At 36.9% G+C, this 21,517-nt stretch overlaps 2 protein-coding genes across 4 annotated transcripts in view; both read left to right on the top strand.

The window, feature by feature from the left end:
* Positions 1-3,450: 3,450 nt before the first annotated feature.
* tnfrsf17 (TNF receptor superfamily member 17) lies at positions 3,451-4,821 on the top strand. The gene is made up of 3 exons (XM_079852243.1): positions 3,451-3,668; positions 4,119-4,259; positions 4,547-4,821. Exons 1-3 carry the CDS (start codon positions 3,515-3,517, stop codon positions 4,786-4,788), a joined length of 537 nt encoding a protein of 178 aa, XP_079708369.1. The 5' UTR covers positions 3,451-3,514; the 3' UTR covers positions 4,789-4,821.
* A 494-nt stretch (positions 4,822-5,315) lies between these two features.
* snx29 (sorting nexin 29) overlaps positions 5,316-21,517 on the top strand; it is a 124,948-nt gene continuing 108,746 nt past the window's right edge. For 2 of the 3 annotated variants that reach the window (XM_079850489.1, XM_079850490.1), the window contains exons 1-11: positions 5,606-5,987; positions 7,182-7,246; positions 7,796-7,848; positions 7,974-8,098; positions 12,391-12,571; positions 15,844-15,914; positions 16,028-16,282; positions 17,598-17,952; positions 19,441-19,565; positions 19,761-19,854; positions 19,940-20,022. In XM_079850489.1, the coding sequence (XP_079706615.1) occupies positions 5,981-5,987; positions 7,182-7,246; positions 7,796-7,848; positions 7,974-8,098; positions 12,391-12,571; positions 15,844-15,914; positions 16,028-16,282; positions 17,598-17,952; positions 19,441-19,565; positions 19,761-19,854; positions 19,940-20,022 (1,414 nt within the window). In that variant the 5' untranslated portion in view covers positions 5,606-5,980. Of the gene's footprint in view, positions 5,457-5,605; positions 5,988-7,181; positions 7,247-7,795; positions 7,849-7,973; positions 8,099-12,390; positions 12,572-15,843; positions 15,915-16,027; positions 16,283-17,597; positions 17,953-19,440; positions 19,566-19,760; positions 19,855-19,939; positions 20,023-21,517 lie in introns of those variants that run through there. The other variant, XM_079850491.1, reaches the window with a different exon arrangement.

The following is a 21,517-nucleotide window of genomic DNA, read 5'->3' as shown; positions in this document are numbered from 1 at the left end:
CTAGACAATGTGTTGGACCAGCTGCTCTTCTGTTTGTGCTGCTGTTCCTGCTCACACTGGTTTGGAGTTCTTTCACTTGGTTTGGAAATGGTCATCTAGTCACTGAGTCCCATGTGTTTTTAAATTTGAGATTTTTACTAAGATCATTTTGTAGATCTTTCCTGTTTTGGTCAAGACAGGTGTTTCAAATTGTCTTTTGAGACTATATTATTCTCTCATATTGACCGTATTAAGTTTCCTGGATGTACGTCTGAGGCTGATTACAACGAAAGGAACCAAGTAGTCTCAAAATACAAACAGAAGGCAAGTAAAAAGCTATTTTTTTTTTAAGCTATCAACAATGTTTAGATTATATTGTTAAAGGGATAGCTCGGCCACAACTGAAAATTGTGTATTTGCACTCATACTGTTTCAAAACCACATTGACTGACTTCTGTGGAACAAAGATATTTTAAGACATGTCTGTTGTAAGGTCCATCCAATGGAGATGAACCAAAGCCAACATTTATCATCTTTTGTGTTCCCCAGTAAGTCAGTTTGAGTGACATGAGGGTAAGTAAATGACAGAATTTTCATTTTTGGGTGAACTATCTATTTCAGAAAGATATGTATATTTAACTGCGGATTGTACAATGTGAGTGACGTTCGCTTGTGTGTATTTGTTTGACAGTCAGGATGTGCTCTGTGTCTCAGTGTGATTTAAGTGAAGATTTGACACTGCAAACAGTTTCAATTCCAGTTCGGGGCCCTGTACCCAGAGACCCCAGTTGTTGGACTTACTACCACAAACCCATCTTCATCTTGACCATTAGTGGGCTCGCATTGAGTGCTGGTTTGGTGGTCATCCTCAGCTCTAGTGGATTATTTGGTAGTAAGCCTAGAGACTTGATGCCTGTGAATGATGAAGTGGGCCCGTTGTGTCTTTCAGTTGGGCTGATGTTTGCTGTGCTCGGTGTGGTCTGGACATTGAACATAAAAGAAAACGTGAAACGCAGAAGGCAGATGATCTAGAATTAGATAAATAGTCACATGAAAAAGACGTCACATGAAAAACTTGCATGCAAATATTATTTTGACTTGTCAGTGCATGACTTATCTGGATTTATCTTCAGGTTTGTGATCCTGATAAAGTATTCTGATAAAAGCATTGGTTTACAGCTGAACATCAAGGTTTATTCACTTTAGTGCACTTTGAACATCATCTGTACAGTTGTGCGTCATGCGCAGTGTGTACTTTTAGCACAGTAGTTTTCTTTAGATGGATCTGAGTAGACGAGCTGGTGTCTAGCTATATGTTTCAATAAGGGACACTACTATAAAATTACGGATATGGAGAAAAAGCATCCAGGAGTTGGACGTTGTAAATGTGCCTTTTGGTTTGCTGTTTTTCATGACATTTTTGGACTTTTTGTCCTCCTGGCTGGGGTGTTTTGGGACATCTTTTTCCATGACTTTTTAATATACGCCGGAGCCGTGATCATTTTCCTGAGTCTTATCTGGTGGGTGTTTTGGTACACTGGGAATATTGAAGTGCCTCCTGAAGAGCTGGAGGATGACATTGCTCAGTACAAACGCACTAAAGGAATTTCAGGCGTTATGCGTAAAGTCTCAAGCAGGCTCTCCAACGGATTGAGGAATTCCCTCAGGAGAAATGGAAGAATCAACACTCAGCCTGGAAGCTCTCATGAAAACCGCATGGCCAGAGCAGATCAACCTGTTACCATTGCCATGAGCTCCTATCTGAATACACAGCCAACTGAGACGACCAACCACCTGAACCGAGACCCTTTAGTGATATAACATGCAGGTAATACTAATAATACCCTATGAAAGGTGTTTTAAAGAATACAAACTTGTATAATGCAATGGAAACCAACTAACTTTCATGCTATCATCTATAATCATGATCTTTTTTTTTATTTTCGTGCAACGTGTGACTTTGTTAATCATTTATAGCATTCTGGTCTTTAGGTGGAATCCTATTGGCCAGGACAGAGAATCAAATAAGACTTATCTTTTGTACCACACAGCAAACTTTGCTCAACTTTCAGTGTCAGGCTCTGATTTGCATCTGTATTCCCAGAGTGCTCTGTGGGAAGACCCTCCTCTTCACAACTGCATTCATGCCGCATAGAAATGACTTCGACCTTTAGAAGTGCTTTATAGATCTTGAAGATCATCAGTGTTCTTTGACTACATTCATGTATAATTGTTCATATATAAATATATTTAAAGATTGTTCTTTTAATCCAACTGAACTAAATATTTTTCTATTATTTAATATGATATGGTAACGTTTTACAATACGATGGCTTTTTGTTAACATTAGTTGGCTAGTTAACTAATTAAGAATGAACAATACTTCAGAGCATTTGTTAATCAATGGTAATTTTAACATTTACTAATACATTTTTAAAAACCAAAGTTGTATTTAACATTTGTGGTAACACTTTACAATAAGGCTTTATTAGTTAACATTAGTTAAATACATTAGTTTACATGAACTAAGAATGAACAATAATTCTAGTTATTGTTAATCTCAACATTTACAGTACTAATACATTATTAAAATCAAAACTTGTATTTGTTAACATTAATGCACATGAACAAACAATGAAAAGCTGAATTTATTAACTAACATTACCAAAGATGAATATTGTAAACAATGTATTGCTAATTGTTAGTTCATGTTAGTTAATACATTAATGTAAACGAATGAAACCTTATTGTAAAGTGTTACCACATTTGTTAATGCAATGTGAACTAACATGAACAAACAATAAACAATTAGACTTTTACCAACTAACATAAAAAAATATTAATAAATGCTTTGATATATTGCTAATTGTTAGTTAGCTAATGCATTACTTATTGTTAACTAATCAAATATGATTGATTGTTATTTGCTGGTTGTGTGTTTGTGAATTTTTTAATAATATGCTGACAATGTCTAATAAGCAGTGCTTGGTTTTCTGTGTTTCGGGATAACATTATTTTATGTATACAGACCATTGCAATTAAAATAATTTAAGAAAATGTATTAGTCTATTATAGTTTTATTTGAAAAAAGAAGAACAAGGTCACTTCATTTCTAAAAAGCAAGGGTTTAAAAGGGGGTTTTCCCAGCGATGCCATGGGAAAAACATTTGTTATTTCCCCAAAGAAACAAAAATTTTTTGTGTGAATAACATTTTTCATTTTAATAATCGGAAGAACCTATATTTTCCCCAGCCTTTTGTGCATTGAAAAGGTTCCATTGATATTAAAGGTTCTTCTGAATTTTTAAGAGTCTATTAAGATAAAACAAATGTTAGTATTAATAGTTATTTAACTAAACAAAAGTAGAAATGTGGTTGATGAGGATAGTTCAGTTTTTGTCATGAAAAAAATTTATGAAAAGACAAAAGTGTCGATAGCTCAGGGACATCCCCTTCTTAAGACATATTTACATACTAGGCTTAATAAAATGTTGACTCTTGTGTAAGTTCAGTGACTTCCAACACCTCAGTGGAAGATGATTCTCTTCATATGGCTGCTTTACATGATAATTTGTGCTGAGGGAAAATGTGCAAAGAATTCTTATTACGATGGACTTCTTGAGGAGTGTCAACATTGCTCCATTAGATGCAACTCCCCACCAAATATTTGCAAAACATTTTGTACCTCAAGTAAGTATTGTTTTATTTCTGATTTAAAACTTTTTGACATTAGATATTAGCACGTTTACATACTCCTTGCAGAATCAGTAAGTTGTCAAATTTTTAAAACTGAGATTCAACCTGCCCTGAAAAGGCTATATAACATGTTCAGTATATGTATTCAATATTCTACAAGACTCATTATACACAAATGATCTTGTTGTGTATAAAGAATCAAGGGTAGGCCTATGTATTATTTTGTTTTGTGAAATATAAATGCATAAACATATGTTCAATGGCTTCATCAGGGGAGTACAAAGAAAATATGCAATAGTCTCCAGTTATTTAAATATCAAACTCTTTGAAAATTCTGCAAATGGTATGAAAACGTAACTTTCCTTAAAATAACTGTATCAAAGTCCACAATGTATGTCTTATGATGTCGGTCTCTTATTCAGTGCCTTATTGTGTCCTTTTCAGTACCAGTAAATGAAGTTGAAAACAATCAAAACATTCGTTTCATTTTGATCGTGTTTTTTGTGTTCCTGGGAGCTTTCACTGCACTGACCATTATTCTGCGAGTTATACGCAGAAAAACCTGTAAGCCCATCATCATGAAAGGTATATTGCTGAGAGAATTTTGATATGTTATGAATTTAGACAATTTGGTTCAAATTTTAGAACATTGTGCATGCATTTGCTTAGTTTACAGTGCTTGAGTTCATGTTGTATGACATTACATCTGAAAAACAACAACAACAGAATATGTCATGTAATACAGATTATTTTCATTTTAAATGCATTGTAAATGATATATCTAACTATATTTATACTAGTAGCCAGTATCTTATAATGACATTACTTGTGTGGCAAACAAATCCTTATGAAGTCAATGAAATATCACACAGCGATAGGTCAAGAACAAAAGACATCTGACAGCGAGAGAGGTTCGGATGTCACAGAGCAATCTGAAGATACGGATGAAGCTACGACTGATTTCCCAGATGGATTGAATCAACATCACTACAACTCCAACCTGCCTCTTCCCTCCACTGAGGAAGGCACCACATTGCTGGTTACCGCAAAGACAGTACAAGCTTACCAGTGTACACCTGTCATATATGGAGGAGGCCGCATTGAACTTGTATAACAGCAGCAGACTCTGAAAACTCTGCACCGTCCAGACTGGATAAAATGATCATTGTAATATGAAATGGACAGCTGGATGCACTAATAATGAACACAGGATGGCATTTGACTGTCAAAAGTGAACATCTGTTATTTAGGTGTAAGATATCAGTGAATGTAAACCATTTTCAACATGCTTTGTCCAAATGTTTTACGTCTCATTTTCACTATATTTATAAATGCAAAACCAGTACAAATGTATGCTGTATCTTTGTTAAATGAAAATGTGTTAGCCAACTTCAATTGTAGTCTTATTATATAAGTATATGTAAATATACTTCAAGACAGAAAAAAATGCATGACATTTATGCAAAAGGGATAGTTCACCCATGAAAATGAAATTCTGCCATTATTTACTCACCCTTATGTTTTCCCCCTCCCAAACACTGTAGCCTATGCCTTTTCTCTCTCTCTCTCTCTCTCTCTCTCTCTCTCTCTCTCTCTCTCTCTCTCTCTCTCTCTCTCTCTCTCTCTCTCTCTCAAAAAGATCTGCACAATATTCTCAGTCACCATTCACTTTCACTGTATGGAAAAAAGATGCAATGATGAGAAGGCGATGGAGGTTGTAAGTTCCTAACATTTCCTTTTGTATTTCACAGAGGAAAGACAATCATAAACAAAAACACAAGGGTGAGTAGGCTAAATAATGAGTTTTCATGTTTTGGGTGAACCGTCCCTTTAAATCAGACTTTCAAACCTTCTAAATACTTTTATTTCTGTACGTTATATATCTTTGTAGCCTATTATAGTTTTGACCCACGTGACAATGTTGCTGTCACGTGACACCAAGTCAATGTCATGTGACTGACACGAGCGCTGTGCAGTGGCATTAGCGAGCTCTCGTTAGCACAACGATACAAGAGCTTATCTGGGTAGAAACAGTTAACTTATGCTGGACAATAAACCCTTGCGAGACTACATAAACAACGTCTTCATAGTTGTGATGCATTAAACGGCTTTAAAGTGCTAGTGTTGTCTGAGCTAGGCCTCGGTTGTACTGTACGGCTTAACTGCTCTGCAAATGAAACTATGGAGAACGATTTAAAATGTAAACAATGCTGTTAAATGTCACTTGGGAGTAATCTGAAACTTTTAGGGACCGACTCAACTGCGATTCATGTCGCTTGCCAAACCGTTTAATCGGGAATTTCAGAATGAACGGTGAGTTGCAAATGCGAGGTGAACTATTCCTGCTGTTAAATTGTTTATTTGTTTGCAACACATTTAATTGTTATCCAATAATAGTGTTTTTAGGTAGTCTGAGGTTTCAAGACATTCAGTCTGTGTCACTGCGGTGGGAATATGTAAATCCTAGAATATGTCATACACTTTGAAAACAAGTGAATTATAGGACCAACATGTGATTACAGGCTTTCTACAGTAGCTGGAACTACTTACTAGTTCTTTATCTACAGTTTTGACAGGTCATGTCAAATGTGTGTCTGCATTTTAAGACTGATGTTTCCAAACACTGTATATCAGATTCAAGGAGCATAACTCACTGTTTTGTGTGTGTGTGTGTGTGTGTGTGTGTGTGTATGGATATATATAATACACTGCACGGGCAAAAAAAGTCGCTGTTTGGATTTAAATAGTCAAATGCTTAAGAGTTTATGATTGGATCATTATTGCAGTGATTTATTATGTTTCTAGCATGTTATATGTTTGGCAACAGTTCTTCTAAACCTAACTGATGGAGTGTGTAGCTTTCCATATCTTAAACAACCATGTAGGAAGACACATCATGGCCATATTCCAGGATGACAATGTCAAGATTCATCAGGCTCAAATTGTGAAAGAATGGTTGGGAGGGAGCATGAATAATCATTTTCACACATGAAACTGAAAGTCTTTGGGATGTGATGGAGGAGAATTTACAGAGTAATGGACTCTTACAATACAAGGTCTTGACCAGCAAATGATGCATCTCTTGATGGAAATAAATGTATATAAATGTGATGTTATTTCCATCAAGCGATGCATCAATTTTAACATGCTAGAAACATAATAATTACTGCAATAATGATGCAGTCATAAGCATTCATCACTCTTAAGCATTTGCCTATTTAAATCCAAACAGCATATATATATATATATATATATATATATATGTATGTATATGTGTGTGTGTGTGTGTGTGTGTGTGAAGAAGGGATCAGATTAATATACTCAGATTGACAGTGCCTACACCACTGAGAACTGCTGCATGTTCTGTTTCTGTGCAGTCACAAAACATAATGTTAATCATTGATGAACATTTCATGCACTGTGATTCTGATGTGTTTATTTTAAGTGTGTTTATTGTTAAGTGAGATCAATTCAACCAGTAATATTTCAGGACACTGTACCTTACAGGCGCGCAGCAAAATGACCTGAAAAGACAAAACCTTTTAGAGAGACTTCTTGATGCAGTTAAACAGGTAAGGTGACATTGACTTGTTTAATTGACTATTAATAACTTGTTTGTGCAAAACACTTCCTCTTTGACAATGCTGGCTTCAAACAATGAGGAAAGAAGTTGTTATAAAACAGGCCAGGGGAGACCATTAATGACATAAATTATCACTTATTTTGCATGACGTTTGCCCAGTGTCTGTAATATCATACAGCTGTCTGTTTTAATCTATTGGGCTAGAAAAAAATTTATTGTCAGGATGCCTAATCTGCACTGCTATATCATGCCCTATCGAGCCATGTTATTATATTTTGAATGCAGGAAATTGTTTATCTTTCTCCCATTCACCAGCTGTTGTATTTAGTGAGCTTAGTAACAATGGCAGGTCAGATTCTTAAATATTAATAATATTTATCCAGCTGCTCATGAAGGTACTGCAGCAATCATTGAAAAAGATATATAATGCATATAAAAGTTTAACATTTCCAACTGTTTGAATGATGTTAAGTATTTTGCAATAAAATAATGTTAAAGTCTGCCCATCCCTTGCTTTATACAATTATTATCTTCTCAGTGCCAAATTCGCTTTGGTGGCAGGAAGGAGATTGCCTCAGATTCTGATAGCAGGTGGGAGGAATACTCCATCCAAATATGATCTGTTTATGTTATAAATCTGAAATGGTTTGATAAGATTATGCTGAATCTTATTTTATTTTGCTGATGTTTTGTCCTCCTTTGCTGTTTGTTTTCAGAGTCATATGCCTGTGTGCCCAGTTTGAAGCAGTACTTCAACACGGCTTGAGGAAAGGTCGCGGTTTAGCCCTCACAGCAGCTGCCATTAAACATGCTGCTGGATTTAGCAGTAAAACTGAAGCAGGTAGACTACCTTGTTTTCTGTCATTCAGCTTTTGACCAGCCATATTAATCAATGTATGATTCTCAGAAAGAAGAACAGTGAAAAGCGTTTACTCTGTGAACTCTTTGCGCTACTTAATGAGTTTGTCTTAGTTGGTACCCCTTAGAGACATTGCCTGAGAGATTTCCCTAGTAACAAAGAACACATGCGGTGTTATGGGTTGTCCATAGAGGAAACAGATGCTTATGAGTGCTCATACAGGAAAACCAGGTGCTGATACTGTTTATGAAACCAGATGGTTATGCAACAAGCCCTGTAAAAATGGCAAAAAAGAGAAACAAGGTTTTTCTGAGGTTAGTCTCTGCACCTGCTGTGGTTTTGAGCTGTTTAAAATTAACAGCAGAACTAAGAGTGATACTATGAATCAGTGCTGACAGTGAGTACTTTTAGTTTTTGTAGAGTAGAAAGTTGACTGCCATCCAGAAAATAGTGGGAAATTTTGAGTGATGTTATAAGATTTTGAGATATCATAATTAATGTACTTGATGAACTCTAGTCGAAACTGAACATGGTTGAAACAATTCACTGCTGAATGAGTTCATGCATAAACTATTGTCAAGTTTTATCTTGAGGATGTATTTTCCCCCATATATATATATATATATATATATATATATATATATATATATATATATATATATGAAGAGTTCAGATGCAAAAGCCTCTAAGTGCCATCTGAAATTTTCTTCTAGAATGATCATTTTTATCAAGCTTGTATATTTAAATTCAATCATTTCACTTTAATGACAATTAATAGGTCATTTTCATTGCTATTTAAGTGAAATAAGTGAACATAAACATACAAGCTTGATAAAAGTTATCATTCTAGAAGTAAATTTCAGATGGCACTTAGATATAGCCTATAGCCTATATATAGCATATAGCCTGTATATATATATATATATATATATATATATATATATATAATATATATATATATATATATATATATCAGTCGTGCTCAGAATTAATCATACCCCTGGTAAATATGATCAAAAATGGCTGTAAAAATAAATCTGCATCGTTTATCCTTTTGATCTTTCACTCAAAAAATTGCCAAAATCCTAACCTTTCATTGAAGTAAAAGAATTGAATGTGGGGGGGAAATCACATTATAAAATAAATGTTTTTCTCCAAAACACGTTGGCCACAATTATTCATACCCTTTTATTAAATACCTTTTTGCAATCTCCTTTTGCCAAGATAACTGCTCTGAGTCGTCTTCTATAATGCCTGATGAGTTTGGAGAACACCTGACAAAAGATCAGAGACCATTCCTCCATACAGAATCTCTCCAGATCCTTCAGATTTTTTATCTGTTGATATTTGATAGAATCCACGATGCCATGCATCTGAATAAGAAGTCCAGGACCTCCAGCAGAAAAATATGCCCACAACATTAAAGATCCAATGGTATATTAAATTGTACACATGGGGTACTTTTTATCCTTGTGTGTACAAAACCCATCTAGTTTTTAGTTTCATCTGACCACAGAACCCTGTGCCGTTTGACGTTCCAGTCGTGTCTGACAACTGAATATGCTGGAGTTTGTTCTTGGAATGAGCGAGGAGCATTTTTCTTGAAAACCTCCCAAACAACATGTGGAGATGTGGGGGTTGTTTGATTTTATTTTTTAATAGGCTTTCTGACCCAGGCCCAAAGACTCAACTAATCTCTGCAATTCTCCATCTGTGATTATTGAAGAGTCTTTGGCCACTCAAACTTTCATCCTCACCGTCCATTAAGACAATATAGACACACGTCCTCTTCCTGGCAGATTCGTAACATCTTTAGTTGATTATAACTTCTTAATTATTGCCCTGATGGTCAAAATGGGGATTTTCAATTTCTTTAGCCATTTTCTTACAGCCACTCTCTATTTTGTGATGCTCAACAATCTTTTGCTGCGCATCAGAACTATATTCTTTGGTTTTCCTCATTTTGATTGATGATTCAGGGGATTTGGCCTTTGTGCTTCCTCATATTTAAACTCCTGTGAAACAAGAAGTCATAGCTAGACAATTTCCTGTTCCTAGTCACCCTGGTGTACTAAAAAAGATAAATATTAATGGGAATATACTTCAGAGATATTTTATTCGTAAAAAATTCTAGGGGTATCAATAATTGTGGCCAACATGTTTTGGAGAAAAACATTTATTTCATAATGTGATTTCCCCCCCACTTTCAATTCTTTTACTTAAATGAAAGGTTACATTTTGTACCAATTTTTTGAATGAAAGATCAAAAGGATAAACGATGCAGATTTATTTTTTACAGCCATTTTTGATCATATTTACCAGGGGTATGATTAATTCTGAGCACGACTGTATATATATATATATATATATATATATATATATATATATATATATATATATATATATATATATATATATATATATATATATATATATTTTATAGAGGGGGAAAAAACATCCTCTAGATAAAACTTGACACAATATATATATACATTACACACACACACACACATTAATACTTACATTCAGGTAGGATGCATTGAATTGATCCAAAGTGACAGTAAAAACATTTATAATGTTACTAAACATTTCAGTTTCAAGTAAATGCTGTTTATTTTCTGTTTTCAACATTTATAATAATAAATATTTCTTGAGCCCCAAATCAGCATATTATAATTATTTCTGAAAGATCACGTGACACAGAAGACTGGAGTAATGACCGTTTCTTTTTTATTACAGAAATAAAAGACATTTGAAAAAAATGTCATATATCAAAATAATTTTGTATTTTTGATCAAATAAATGCAGCCTTGGTGAGCATTAAAAAAACTTCTTTCAAAAAAAAACAAAAAAACAAAAACCTCACTGAGTCCATGCTTTTGAATGGTATTAAATATGTAAATAATATTTAGCCATTTTTTCCCATTGGTGCCACAGTCTAATCTGTCCCGCCACAGCTTCATAATGTATTTGACGTTGGGGTTTGCATCATTTGGTTTGGCATTTGACAAACTGACTGAAACCAAAAGCATCTATATATCCTGTTGCCCTAGACTGGGTAAACCCAGCCCGATTTGATTTCGCCCTGCAGCTCAGGCTGGAAACCTGTACATTTTTCTATCCTGCTTCCGTTACAGATCTGCGGCGACCAATCACAAACTGGCTTATCTACCTGGCGCGCTATTGGCTCTCGCACGACTGTCAATCCAATTCCATTTAACCTCTTGACGATGCTCAATGGCTTCTTTAGTTTAGCAAACAAATCGCTCAAGTGGATGTAAATACCACTCACTCTCATGTTTTTTTTTTTTGCACAACCTGCAAAAATCGCTCGATGCCATTGCGGCTTCTGCAACCGCTGATCAATGCTACAAACCAACAAGTTTGTTGACGTTTCCTGCCTGGAGTTTTCGTGTCGCTCAAAGTACGTCACCCGGATCGTTGGTCTGATACAGAGTCATTTGAACTATTCCCGTTGATCACGCCTCTTGTGCAGCAGAAAATACAGAGTAGACTCCCCAGACTAATGTTCAATCTTAAAAGATTGAGCTTGGTCTGGTGATAGCCAGACTACTGTTGCCCCCCACAATCTCACAAAATCCCATGACAAACACTTTTAGCTGTTATTAATAATGTTTTAAGTTAATAAGTAAGTTAAGTTATTTACATTATTATTTTGCTAGTAAAATGATCACATCAGAACCCACAACCACTTTCCAGCCCAGATATTTAAACACTAGGTTGCACCACCCTGTATCCTGCACTACTTAAATGTCACGGAGTCCAGATGAGTATGACTACCTCAGCCCTAAGTGGCCATTTGAAAACATTTGAAACATTTAACATTTGAAAAATTGTTACAAACAGACAACTGAACAAGTTCAATGTCAGACTAGAAAAATGTTCTTTTGATCCAAACTGAGGCTAAAACCAGCAATGGATAAAAAAGAAAAAGAAAAAAAATACAAAATGTCCAAAGGAATATGAATACAGAAAGAAAAGTTTCAACTGGTCTAATACTCAGTGTTGTGATTTATTTAGTTTTTTTTGTTGTTGTTGTTGTTGCAGTGAAAACATTTATTTTAATTTTCTTTTCTCTCAACCATGAGGATTTTCAGAATAAGTATCGCTGACCTTTTCTTTACCTCCTAAATTCTGATTCACAAAATGATCTCTTTATATAACTTCTGTGATCTTATCTATCTCTATTCTCTATAATGGGGAACTGAGAACATTGCTGTGGCAGTTCAAACGGACTCTCTTGTGTGTTTCAGAGCTGACGTTCTGGTTTTATGTGAAGGAGCACCTGAACCGTCATGAGTTGCAGCGCTTCTACTCTCTGCGGAATATCACATCCGAGCTGGGCCGGGGACGGGCATGGCTTCGCTGTGCTCTGAACGAACACTCGCTAGAGCGTTATCTACACATGTTGCTGGCAGATAGTGCCCGCCTTGGGTAAAGACACCACTGATTCTCGGTTTTGGATGTCTTTTTTTGTTTATTGTCCTTGTTGTTTTTCGTTACATATCAGTAAAGCCCTGTTTACACTGCCAGTGATACACAGTGACAAAGTGACTTGATCCAATTCATTTAAATAGAGAACTGGCTAGTAATGAGAAGTTCAGTAGAATAGAATTAAAATGTTACATGTTAAAGGTACAATATGTAAGAATTTTGCATTAAAATATCCCATAATCTCAAGGCCAGTGTTATATATTTTGTTAAGTTGATTACTTACAATATCCCAAATGTTTCCATCTATTTTTAAATCGTGAGAAAATTGCGATTTTAACCAAGGAAACGGGGCGTTAGAGCAGGGGGGAGCTGGGAGTCGCCAGTCAATTGCGTCATATCCGCGTTACCCTCGGTTTCCGCTCGTACTGCGGGGAGTCCTGGACAAATGCGGAAGTTGTAGTTGTAGCGTATATTAAGCAACAAACGTTAGCTTGTTTCTTGCAGTCGTTATGGAACACAATTATTCTTTACCGATTGCAGCTGGTTCTGTCAACAAAGCATGCTTAATTTTTATATTTTCCAAATGTAGCATTCGGTAATAGTTTATGTAAGTATTATTGCTTTAGGTTTGTGTTTAGTTTATTGGCATTGTTTATCACGTATGGTGTTTATGGCCATGTAAATAAATATAGCATGTGTTATACATAAAGATTAATCAGTATTTTGGCAAATGATGTGGGTATGTTCGAATGTACTTTTACAACAATTGTTTAGAACACGTAAAACTGTGCAGCGTTATCACAATGAATTCGACATACAGTAACATCTATGATAACCAATTTAGTATTAAACCTTACTTTTCTTGCGGTTAATTCATTTTAATGAAATAAAAGTGTGATGAGGTTCAAGAGTCAGGAAGGAAGAAGACAAGGGTCGGCGTGACTGGGACTCGTACTTTATTAAAATAGAGCAAAACAAACAAAAGTCGTGCACAACGCGCATTCACCGTGGCAACCGCGACGGCACAAAACAGTTCAAAAATGAGAGCTCGGATCCACCGATTTTCTTTCTCTGCGTCCAATTTTCTCTTCAGTCTCTCTCTCGTTCCAGCGCGCGGCTTATAAGCGGTCTCTCCACGCGGATCACAGCAATAAGACACAGGTGTTCGTCATTTGCACTTGACCTACTTGCTCGTCTCTTCTCTCTCCCATTACAGACCGCGCTGAACCACGCCCCCCTCGCCACAAAAAGCATGTCATTATAAAAATAGAACTTAGCCTCATCCATGAACATGATTTTTCGATTCCCGTCTGACTGATTTACATCCACGGTGGAGTTTAAAACGACAGTTCCCATCATTCCACGCTCCTTCTCATCGTCATCAAGCTACGCCATTGTTGTTGTTTGGAATGTAGCGCCTTCTAGCGGCAAAAAATTCTTGCATATTGTACCTTTAACTTAATAGCCAAATTCCCCAACACTTCTACTTTAGCAAATGTCGAATAAGCAAAACTATAATGCAGCAAAGGCCAAATGATGAGAAACAGAATTGGTTAATTCATTGCTTAGCAGTCTATTAGTTCACCTCCCCTCCCGATCTGAGTAATTCGTTCTATTGTCATGTCACATTCCCATAGCATAGGCTGAAGCTATGCAGTCTGTAGCGGAAACAGAAATTATTAGTTCACCTCAGAGTCTCTGCAATTTTGTTGTTTTTTCATTTTACAGCGCCACCAAGTGGCCAGTCGCCACGTTCTTTTTCACGTAACCGTAGACCAGTGGTACCCAAACCTGTCCTGAAGGCACCCCAACACTGCACATTTTCTTTGTCTCCCTAATCAAACACACCTGATTCAACTCATCAGCTCATTATCACATGGGTTAATGAGCTGATGAGTTGAATCAGGTGTGTTTGGGAACCACTGCCATAGACTGAGCCCATACACAGATTTTCAAAAATTTCATGACCATCAAATCTGAGACATGCGTCCTGTTCTGTTCGAGCCAAGGGTTCCAATGATACAAGACACTTGTGTCTGCAACGGACGGTTTTGGAGTTACTTTTGACCGTCGGGCTGATCAGGGAGAGCCTTGGTGATGTCTTCTAAAGTCTTCAGGTCCGAATCGTTCGACAGCCAACTCTTCATTACCACATTCAATGTTATGGAAAAGAACCATCATAACAGAAATTCACAAATGTATTAATTGTTAGAAATTTGAGACCAGAATTTATTTTTCAAGGGCAGACTGCAACGCCTTAGCGGCCTATGGGACTGTCACGTGATGAACGAATGACTCGGACCCGGTGGCTGCGTTCGAAATCGCATGCTCTTTTGAGTAGTTACTTATTTTTAATAAGTAATTACTTCACCACCATCAAAAAAAAAAAAGTTCTATATAGTAGGAATGTAATCCGGACTTTCATACATTCGCCAGGTTGTCATTATCATGTGACCTACTGTACCAGTGCCAGTTGCGTCACTTCACTGCTATCCACAAATCCTTTTCCATGGCCTCATGGGATAGTAAAGTGTTTATCGTATGCACACTTCAGAATCTCGGGTCATCCGGGTGCTTTTTGTCTACTCTTTTATGAGTACTGTGATTTCGGACAAACTTTTTTTTGTCACATACACTTTTCGCCTACTATATAGTAGGGAAGTATGGGATTTCGGATGCAGCCAAAGACTCTCCTGTACAGAACCCATAGGATGTTGCGCATGTGCGTACAACACAAAATGAATGAATCACTCTCTGAGACAACTCGTTGTTCCCGAGTCAAATTAAAGATTCGTTCGAATCGTTCATGATCAGCCCATCACTAGAACTGGTGATTTCTGGCGACACGAGCGAAGTGATCGTTGAACTTTATGCAAATCAAGAGAGGAGTTGAGTGAAGTGAGTCAGTGGAGCGCATGTTATCCATCAGTCACTACATCCTGTAGTATATTGTTGGCGACAAGATGGAGAAGTTAATTTTAGCAGTTAACAACTTCCTGGACCTCATCCAGCCTGCACCAGACAGTGGTACTCGCCGTGCTCACTCCAAGCCTGAATGGTATTGTGAACCCAGATAGACTGACGTTTTCGCCTCTTATAAATAGCTGTGATGACAAAGAGCATTTGCTGTTTCTCTTTAATATTAAGCATTTTATGTACTGATTTCATTTATATTTAGTCTTTTCCCTCCAAAGTCTCTGGCGGTGTGAACGGGGCTCAAGACTTCTAACTTGTGTGAAAATAAATTGTTCATATTTCTCCCTCATATATAGTGCCTTCTATGAAGACTGGGCTTTTGTCCTGGATGAGGAGAGAGCCAGTATGCTGCCCACTATGGCTGCAGGTGATATTACAATAAGATATTTGCCATTTGCTTCTGTTAGTTAGCATAACGTTGTGAAGTGTAGCTAGGCATCCTTCCTTGTGCAAGTGTCAATTCAGTGTATGTGTCATCAGGGCTCAATTCCATCCTGTTTGCCATCAACATTGACAACACGGACCTAAATGGCCAGGCCCGTGGTGGGCCGTCTGTCTCCCACCTGCTTAAGGAGTCCACACAGGGCATGAGCAGTTTGTGGAAAGAGTCTACTCAAGGTGTCAGCACACTTCTGCGGGAAATCGGCACTGCCACTGCGGTGGTTCCTGGTTTCATCCCTCGCTCCGATGCTCCATCAGACCCACTGCCTGTCTTGCCCCGCAGCACTTCTGCAGGTTCTTGAGTCACATACTATAACAGAATTACACATGCACTGGCAAAAATGTTACTTTTGGGGGTACAATAGCTTGTCACTGGGGTTGTAACATTAAAGAGACAACTTTTTACCTTAATACTACTCTAAGGTACAAATATGCACCTTAAAGGGATACTCCACTTTTTTTGGAAATAGGCTCATTTTACAACTCCCCCAGAGTTAAACAGTTGAGTTTTACCGTTTTCGAATCCATTCAGCCGAGTTTCTGATATTTAGAAGAATATCAGTAACCAGACAGTTTCTGGTCTCATTGACTTCCATAGTATATTTTTTTTCCTACTATGGAAGTCAATGAGACCAGAAACTGTCTGGTTACTGACATTCTTCTAAATATCAGAAACTCGGCTGAATGGATTCGAAAACGGTAAAACTCAACTGTTTAACTCTGGGGGAGTTGTAAAATGAGCCTATTTCCAAAAAAAGTGGAGTATCCCTTTAAGGGCTGATATGTACCCTTAAGGCCACTATATACTCACTGTGAAGTTGTTTTCTGTTTTTCACTTGCGGAAATACTCTGAAATACTTTTTCAGAGATGTACTGTTAGTGAATATCCCAACGCCGCCCACGAATGTTGCTGAAAACTTTACTGTCTAAAACAAAATAAACACACAAGAAGGTATCCGATCATAGCGATGTGGATATGTTTGCACTAGCTCTGCAGTTTAACACTCAACGTCATATAGCACTTTATACAATAAATTGCTCTAAGGCATGAATACATGAAAAAAAACAAAAAAAAACATGTGTTAGTGTCACTTTCAATTAGAATTACAACCTTAATTTCTACTATAAAGCAGCTCTCCAGTGTGTTCATGTTTTTACTTGTGTCTGACCTTGAAAGACGTAAGGAATGAAAGCGAACCCCCAAAACACACCTACCTATTTTGTATTCACTACAAACCAATGGAACCAGGTGTTTACCAGCCAGAGCGAACTTTTACGGATAGTTCGCTTTGAAAAGATGTTTCGAACTCCTAAAACAAACTCCAAATGAACTTCATTTTGGCCTGATTTTCTTCAAAATGACATCAAACGAGTTCTTCGATTTTGCTTCAAGGTTACAGTAAAGATGTCCCGTTATGGGTACTACCGCACTGACAGGCTGTTGTATCCTCAAAGATATGGTTTGCGCTCTTTTTTTTGTTTGTTTGTGAGAGTGTTTTATTTCCTGTTCTTCTTCTAATAAATATTACTATGGTACATTCAATTGATGATTGAGATTCAGTTGCCATTGTTTAGTTACCCTTATATCATTGATTTAATTGCATTTTAGATTCCGGTTTAAGAAAAGAACGTAGACGTAAAAAGAAGATCACAAACATAATCTCGTTTGACGATGACGTGGGTGCGGAAGATGAGGACGAGGCTGGTGAGGACGTTGTGAGGAGTCTCAGGAAGAGTACGATGGGTCATATGAGTTCTGAGGAGGCTCTGGACCCTCCGGACTCTACCTCTCCCATTCATAACGGCCTGACTGAGCCTGGGATTGTGAGCTGGGGTGAAACGCCCACACAGAATGGAGTGCTGCCCGATACCAAGAGCATTGACAATGAGGAGGAGGAAGAGGATGACATTTATGGAAAGAGCAGGCGGGAGCCCCCACAAGAGGATCATGGGAATGGGGAGCGGTGAGTTTACTTAAAGGCTGTTCCCGAAATCGCCCCCCTATACCATTAAATAGGGCACTGTTTGAGGGGACAGCCATTTGTAGTGGTATCTGAAACCATAGTGGACATTGAGTGCACTCATTCAATCTGATAATGCACCTTAATAACGGGTGTACAGCTGATGTACACTCAATGGCCAGAGAATACCCATAATGCACTGTGAGGGTCGTGCTGAATAAATTCCCGGGTCTCGCCAAAAGATGGCGCCCGCAGCTGAATTATTCATCCACCCATTTTTCCAAACCGCTGGTCCAATGTGGGTACAGCGTAATATCATACAGGTATAATTTCCTTTTTAATTTATTATAAAATTGTTTATACATGCTAGTTTCCATGAAAGAATTCAAGAAAAATCTTTTCATTACTACTGGAGCTGCCAGTTTGCTACATTTCAAATGATTATTAAACGGCAAGCACAAACTATGCACATTCAGTGTCCGAATTCGCTCACTTGTTTTCATTCAATAGTTCAAGTGGACTATATTAGCGGAGTAATGTAGGGAATAGTGAATGAGGGTATAGAGGGTGATTTGGAACAGCTAAAGTCTTGCTTTAATTGTTGAAATAGTGAATCTCACTATTGCCTATAGTTATGTATATGATATTGCATTTCTGTGAACAGATCCTCCTAAATATTACACAATGCACCTGTAATTAATATCAGGATGTAATGAGACTTCAACTGAATTGACAATTAAAAATAGCTTTATTACCTTTTATAATAACACTTTATTTTAATGTGTCTTTGTTACACGTCACATGTACACTACCATTCAAAAGTTTATAGATAAAGTTTTAAAAGAAATGAATATTGATCAAAAGTGACAGACATTTATGATGTTAGTAATAGTAGTATAGTTGGTAATAGTAAGTAAATACATTTATAATGTTACAAAGAAATTTTAAAATAAAAGCTGTTCTTTTGAACTTTCTATTCATCAAAGTATCCTGAGAAAAATGTATCACGATTTTCACAAAAATCTTAAACTGCATATGCACAACTTCAAAACTACATATTAAGCTGCACAACTCTATATTTCTAAATATTACTGTTTTACTTTTCTAACCAATAAATGCATCCTTGGGTGAGCTTAAGAGACATTTACAATTTGTATTTACAATACAACATAATTGCAAGCAACTAACACTAAACCCTAACCCTATAGTAAGTACATGCCGTAAATTAATATTTAGGACTTATGGAATTGCATTGTAAAAAAGAAACAATAAAATAAGGGGTCTTTGTTAGACTAATTATACATTAAGTACTGAGTAATATTAAGTAACTACATGTACTTAGTATAGGGTTAGGATTAGGGTTTGGTTTAGGGTTAGTTGCATGTAATTATGCATCATTTATAGTTATAGTAATTACATGTAACATAACAGTGACATGTAAAATGAAGTGTTACCAAATAAGGTTTGATTACAACATTCTGCTCTGCATAGGATGGTTGTGGGGAGTTTATCCAGTGTTTCTACGTGGAGTCCAAGGCAAATCATCACAGATAATGACAGTGACAACTCGCACATTCTCATACCTCTGGCCTCCAGCAAGCCCTACACACAACAAGGTCAGACCCACATCCTGTCAGACACTGTGCTCATTCAGGGACATCTTGCTGTGTTTTCATGTTCTTGTCCACATAGATGTGGCTGGCATTTTTATGTCTTCTGATTGTTCAAATGGATGAGTTTAACTTAAATGTAGCACTATTTAATTGAGTGTGTAATGTGTGAGTACAATCCTGCTATTTTTGTACTTTCAGCTGGTAGTTCAGTTGAAAATGTCGGATTTCATGGACAGAAGGAGAGCTCAAGCCCACCAACTGACAGTGAAAAACAAAGCCAACTCCAATTTAGGTATCTGATACAAAAGAACACTTTTTTTTTAATGAGATTTTCTTTGAAGACTAATGCTTATTGTCTGTGTTATTGTCTGTCTTAGCATGGAGCCCGACTCACCAGCGCAGGTTTCTCCCGTGACCAGTGTTCTGCCGACCCCTGGCCTTCCCGAGTCCATGACCATTGGTGAGTCGCCCTAAGATATCATTGTCCAGAGATTTGATCTTTGTTTTATTTTTTTATTTTTTGAAAGTTACAACTTTGCTGGAACATTGTTTATACTAATTTAAAGGGATAGTTCACCCTAAAATAATTGTCATTTGTACTCATTTATTTACCTAATTTCAAACCTCTATGCTGTTGAAGAATTGAATAATCTTATCTTCACACAGCTCTTTTCAATAAAACCATCAAGCTCCAAAAAAAAAAGGAGAACATTTACACTTCTGTTTCAAAGTTTGGGGTCAGTAAGATTAAAAAAAAATCAGCATATTAAAATGGTTTCTGAAGGTTCATGACTGCTAAAAAATTCAGCTTTGATTCATTTCATGACAGCTCTGAAAATTCCTGTTTAAATTCCATCACAGGAACAAATAATTTTAAAATGCTTTAAAAAAAGAGGTTATTTTAAATTGTAATAATATTTCACAATATTACTGTTTAAATAAGTGCAGCCTTGGTGAGCATAAGCGACTTCTTTAAAAAGCATTAAAAAATCTTACTGACCCCCACATTTTGAATGGTAGTTGAATGGTGTCGTGTGCCTCGTCCAATGTCTTCTGAAGCCATACGACTACTTTGTTACCTTTGGTCACTATGAACTTTGTTGTATGAATGGATGAAGCTGGATGAAGATTCTTCAAAAATTATTTTTTTGTTTCTACAACAGACTGTTTTGGACAACATGAAGGTCAATAAGTAATGATTATTAATATTTTAAATATCTGTAATGACAGAACATGAATTTTTGAGTGAACTGTTTCTTTAACTATACGTTTTGCATATTTTTGCATACTTCATCTAAACAAAGGATGTAGGCCTTTGAGGATTTGTGCTGTGGACAGATGGCATCATTGAGGTAATTTGCCTTGACTACAGCTCTGTTGTCTAGTGGTTTGGTGCAGATCTGAGACCGTTTTAATCCTTGTTTAAATATTGGCCATATGACTTTGCCTTTGACAAGACGACTTTGAAACTGTAAATTATGACGGTAATCTATCACTTTACCGTCTTTGTGCTGTGGACACATGCTACACTTGTAAGCACCGACATTATTCTGGACTTCTATGGGATTAGATGGGATTTCTATTCTTTTCATCCCCTGCATACTTCCTCTTTCCAGATGAGGGCAATGTTGGTTCAGTGTAAAAAACTCATGTCTCTCTCTCTCTCTCTCTCTCTCTCTCTCTCTCTCTCTCTCTCTCTCTCTCTCTCTCTCTCTCTCTCTCTCTCTCTCTCTCTCTCTCTCTCTCTCTCTCTCTCTCTCTCTCTCTCTCTCTCTCTGTGTCGCTCTCTGTCTCTCTGTGTCTCTCTCTCTCTGTCTTTTGTCTGGACAAAACACAACTCTGAGATGGGGCTGGAGGTGACTGATCCAGTTTTACTTCAGCTTTCAAAAATAAAAAGGAGAAAAGATGAAAGCAAGAAAATATTCCATGCAGAGTGCCAGAATCTGCTTGTGCTC

The sequence above is a fragment of the Squalius cephalus genome (assembly GCF_949319135.1).
Source record: "Squalius cephalus genome assembly, chromosome: 19".
Taxonomy (NCBI): Eukaryota; Metazoa; Chordata; class Actinopteri; order Cypriniformes; family Leuciscidae; genus Squalius; species Squalius cephalus.
This window is presented reverse-complemented; position numbering and strand designations above follow the sequence as displayed.

Excerpts from the sequence above, each read along its gene's own strand:
- tnfrsf17 (XM_079852243.1), top strand. The coding sequence starts at position 3,515 with ATGATTCTCTTCATATGGCTGCTTTACATGATAATTTGTGCTGAGGGA. Across the intron at positions 3,669-4,118 it reads CAAAACATTTTGTACCTCAA|TACCAGTAAATGAAGTTGAA; the intron begins GTAAGTATTGTT and ends TGTCCTTTTCAG. Across the intron at positions 4,260-4,546 it reads TAAGCCCATCATCATGAAAG|CGATAGGTCAAGAACAAAAG; the intron begins GTATATTGCTGA and ends AATATCACACAG.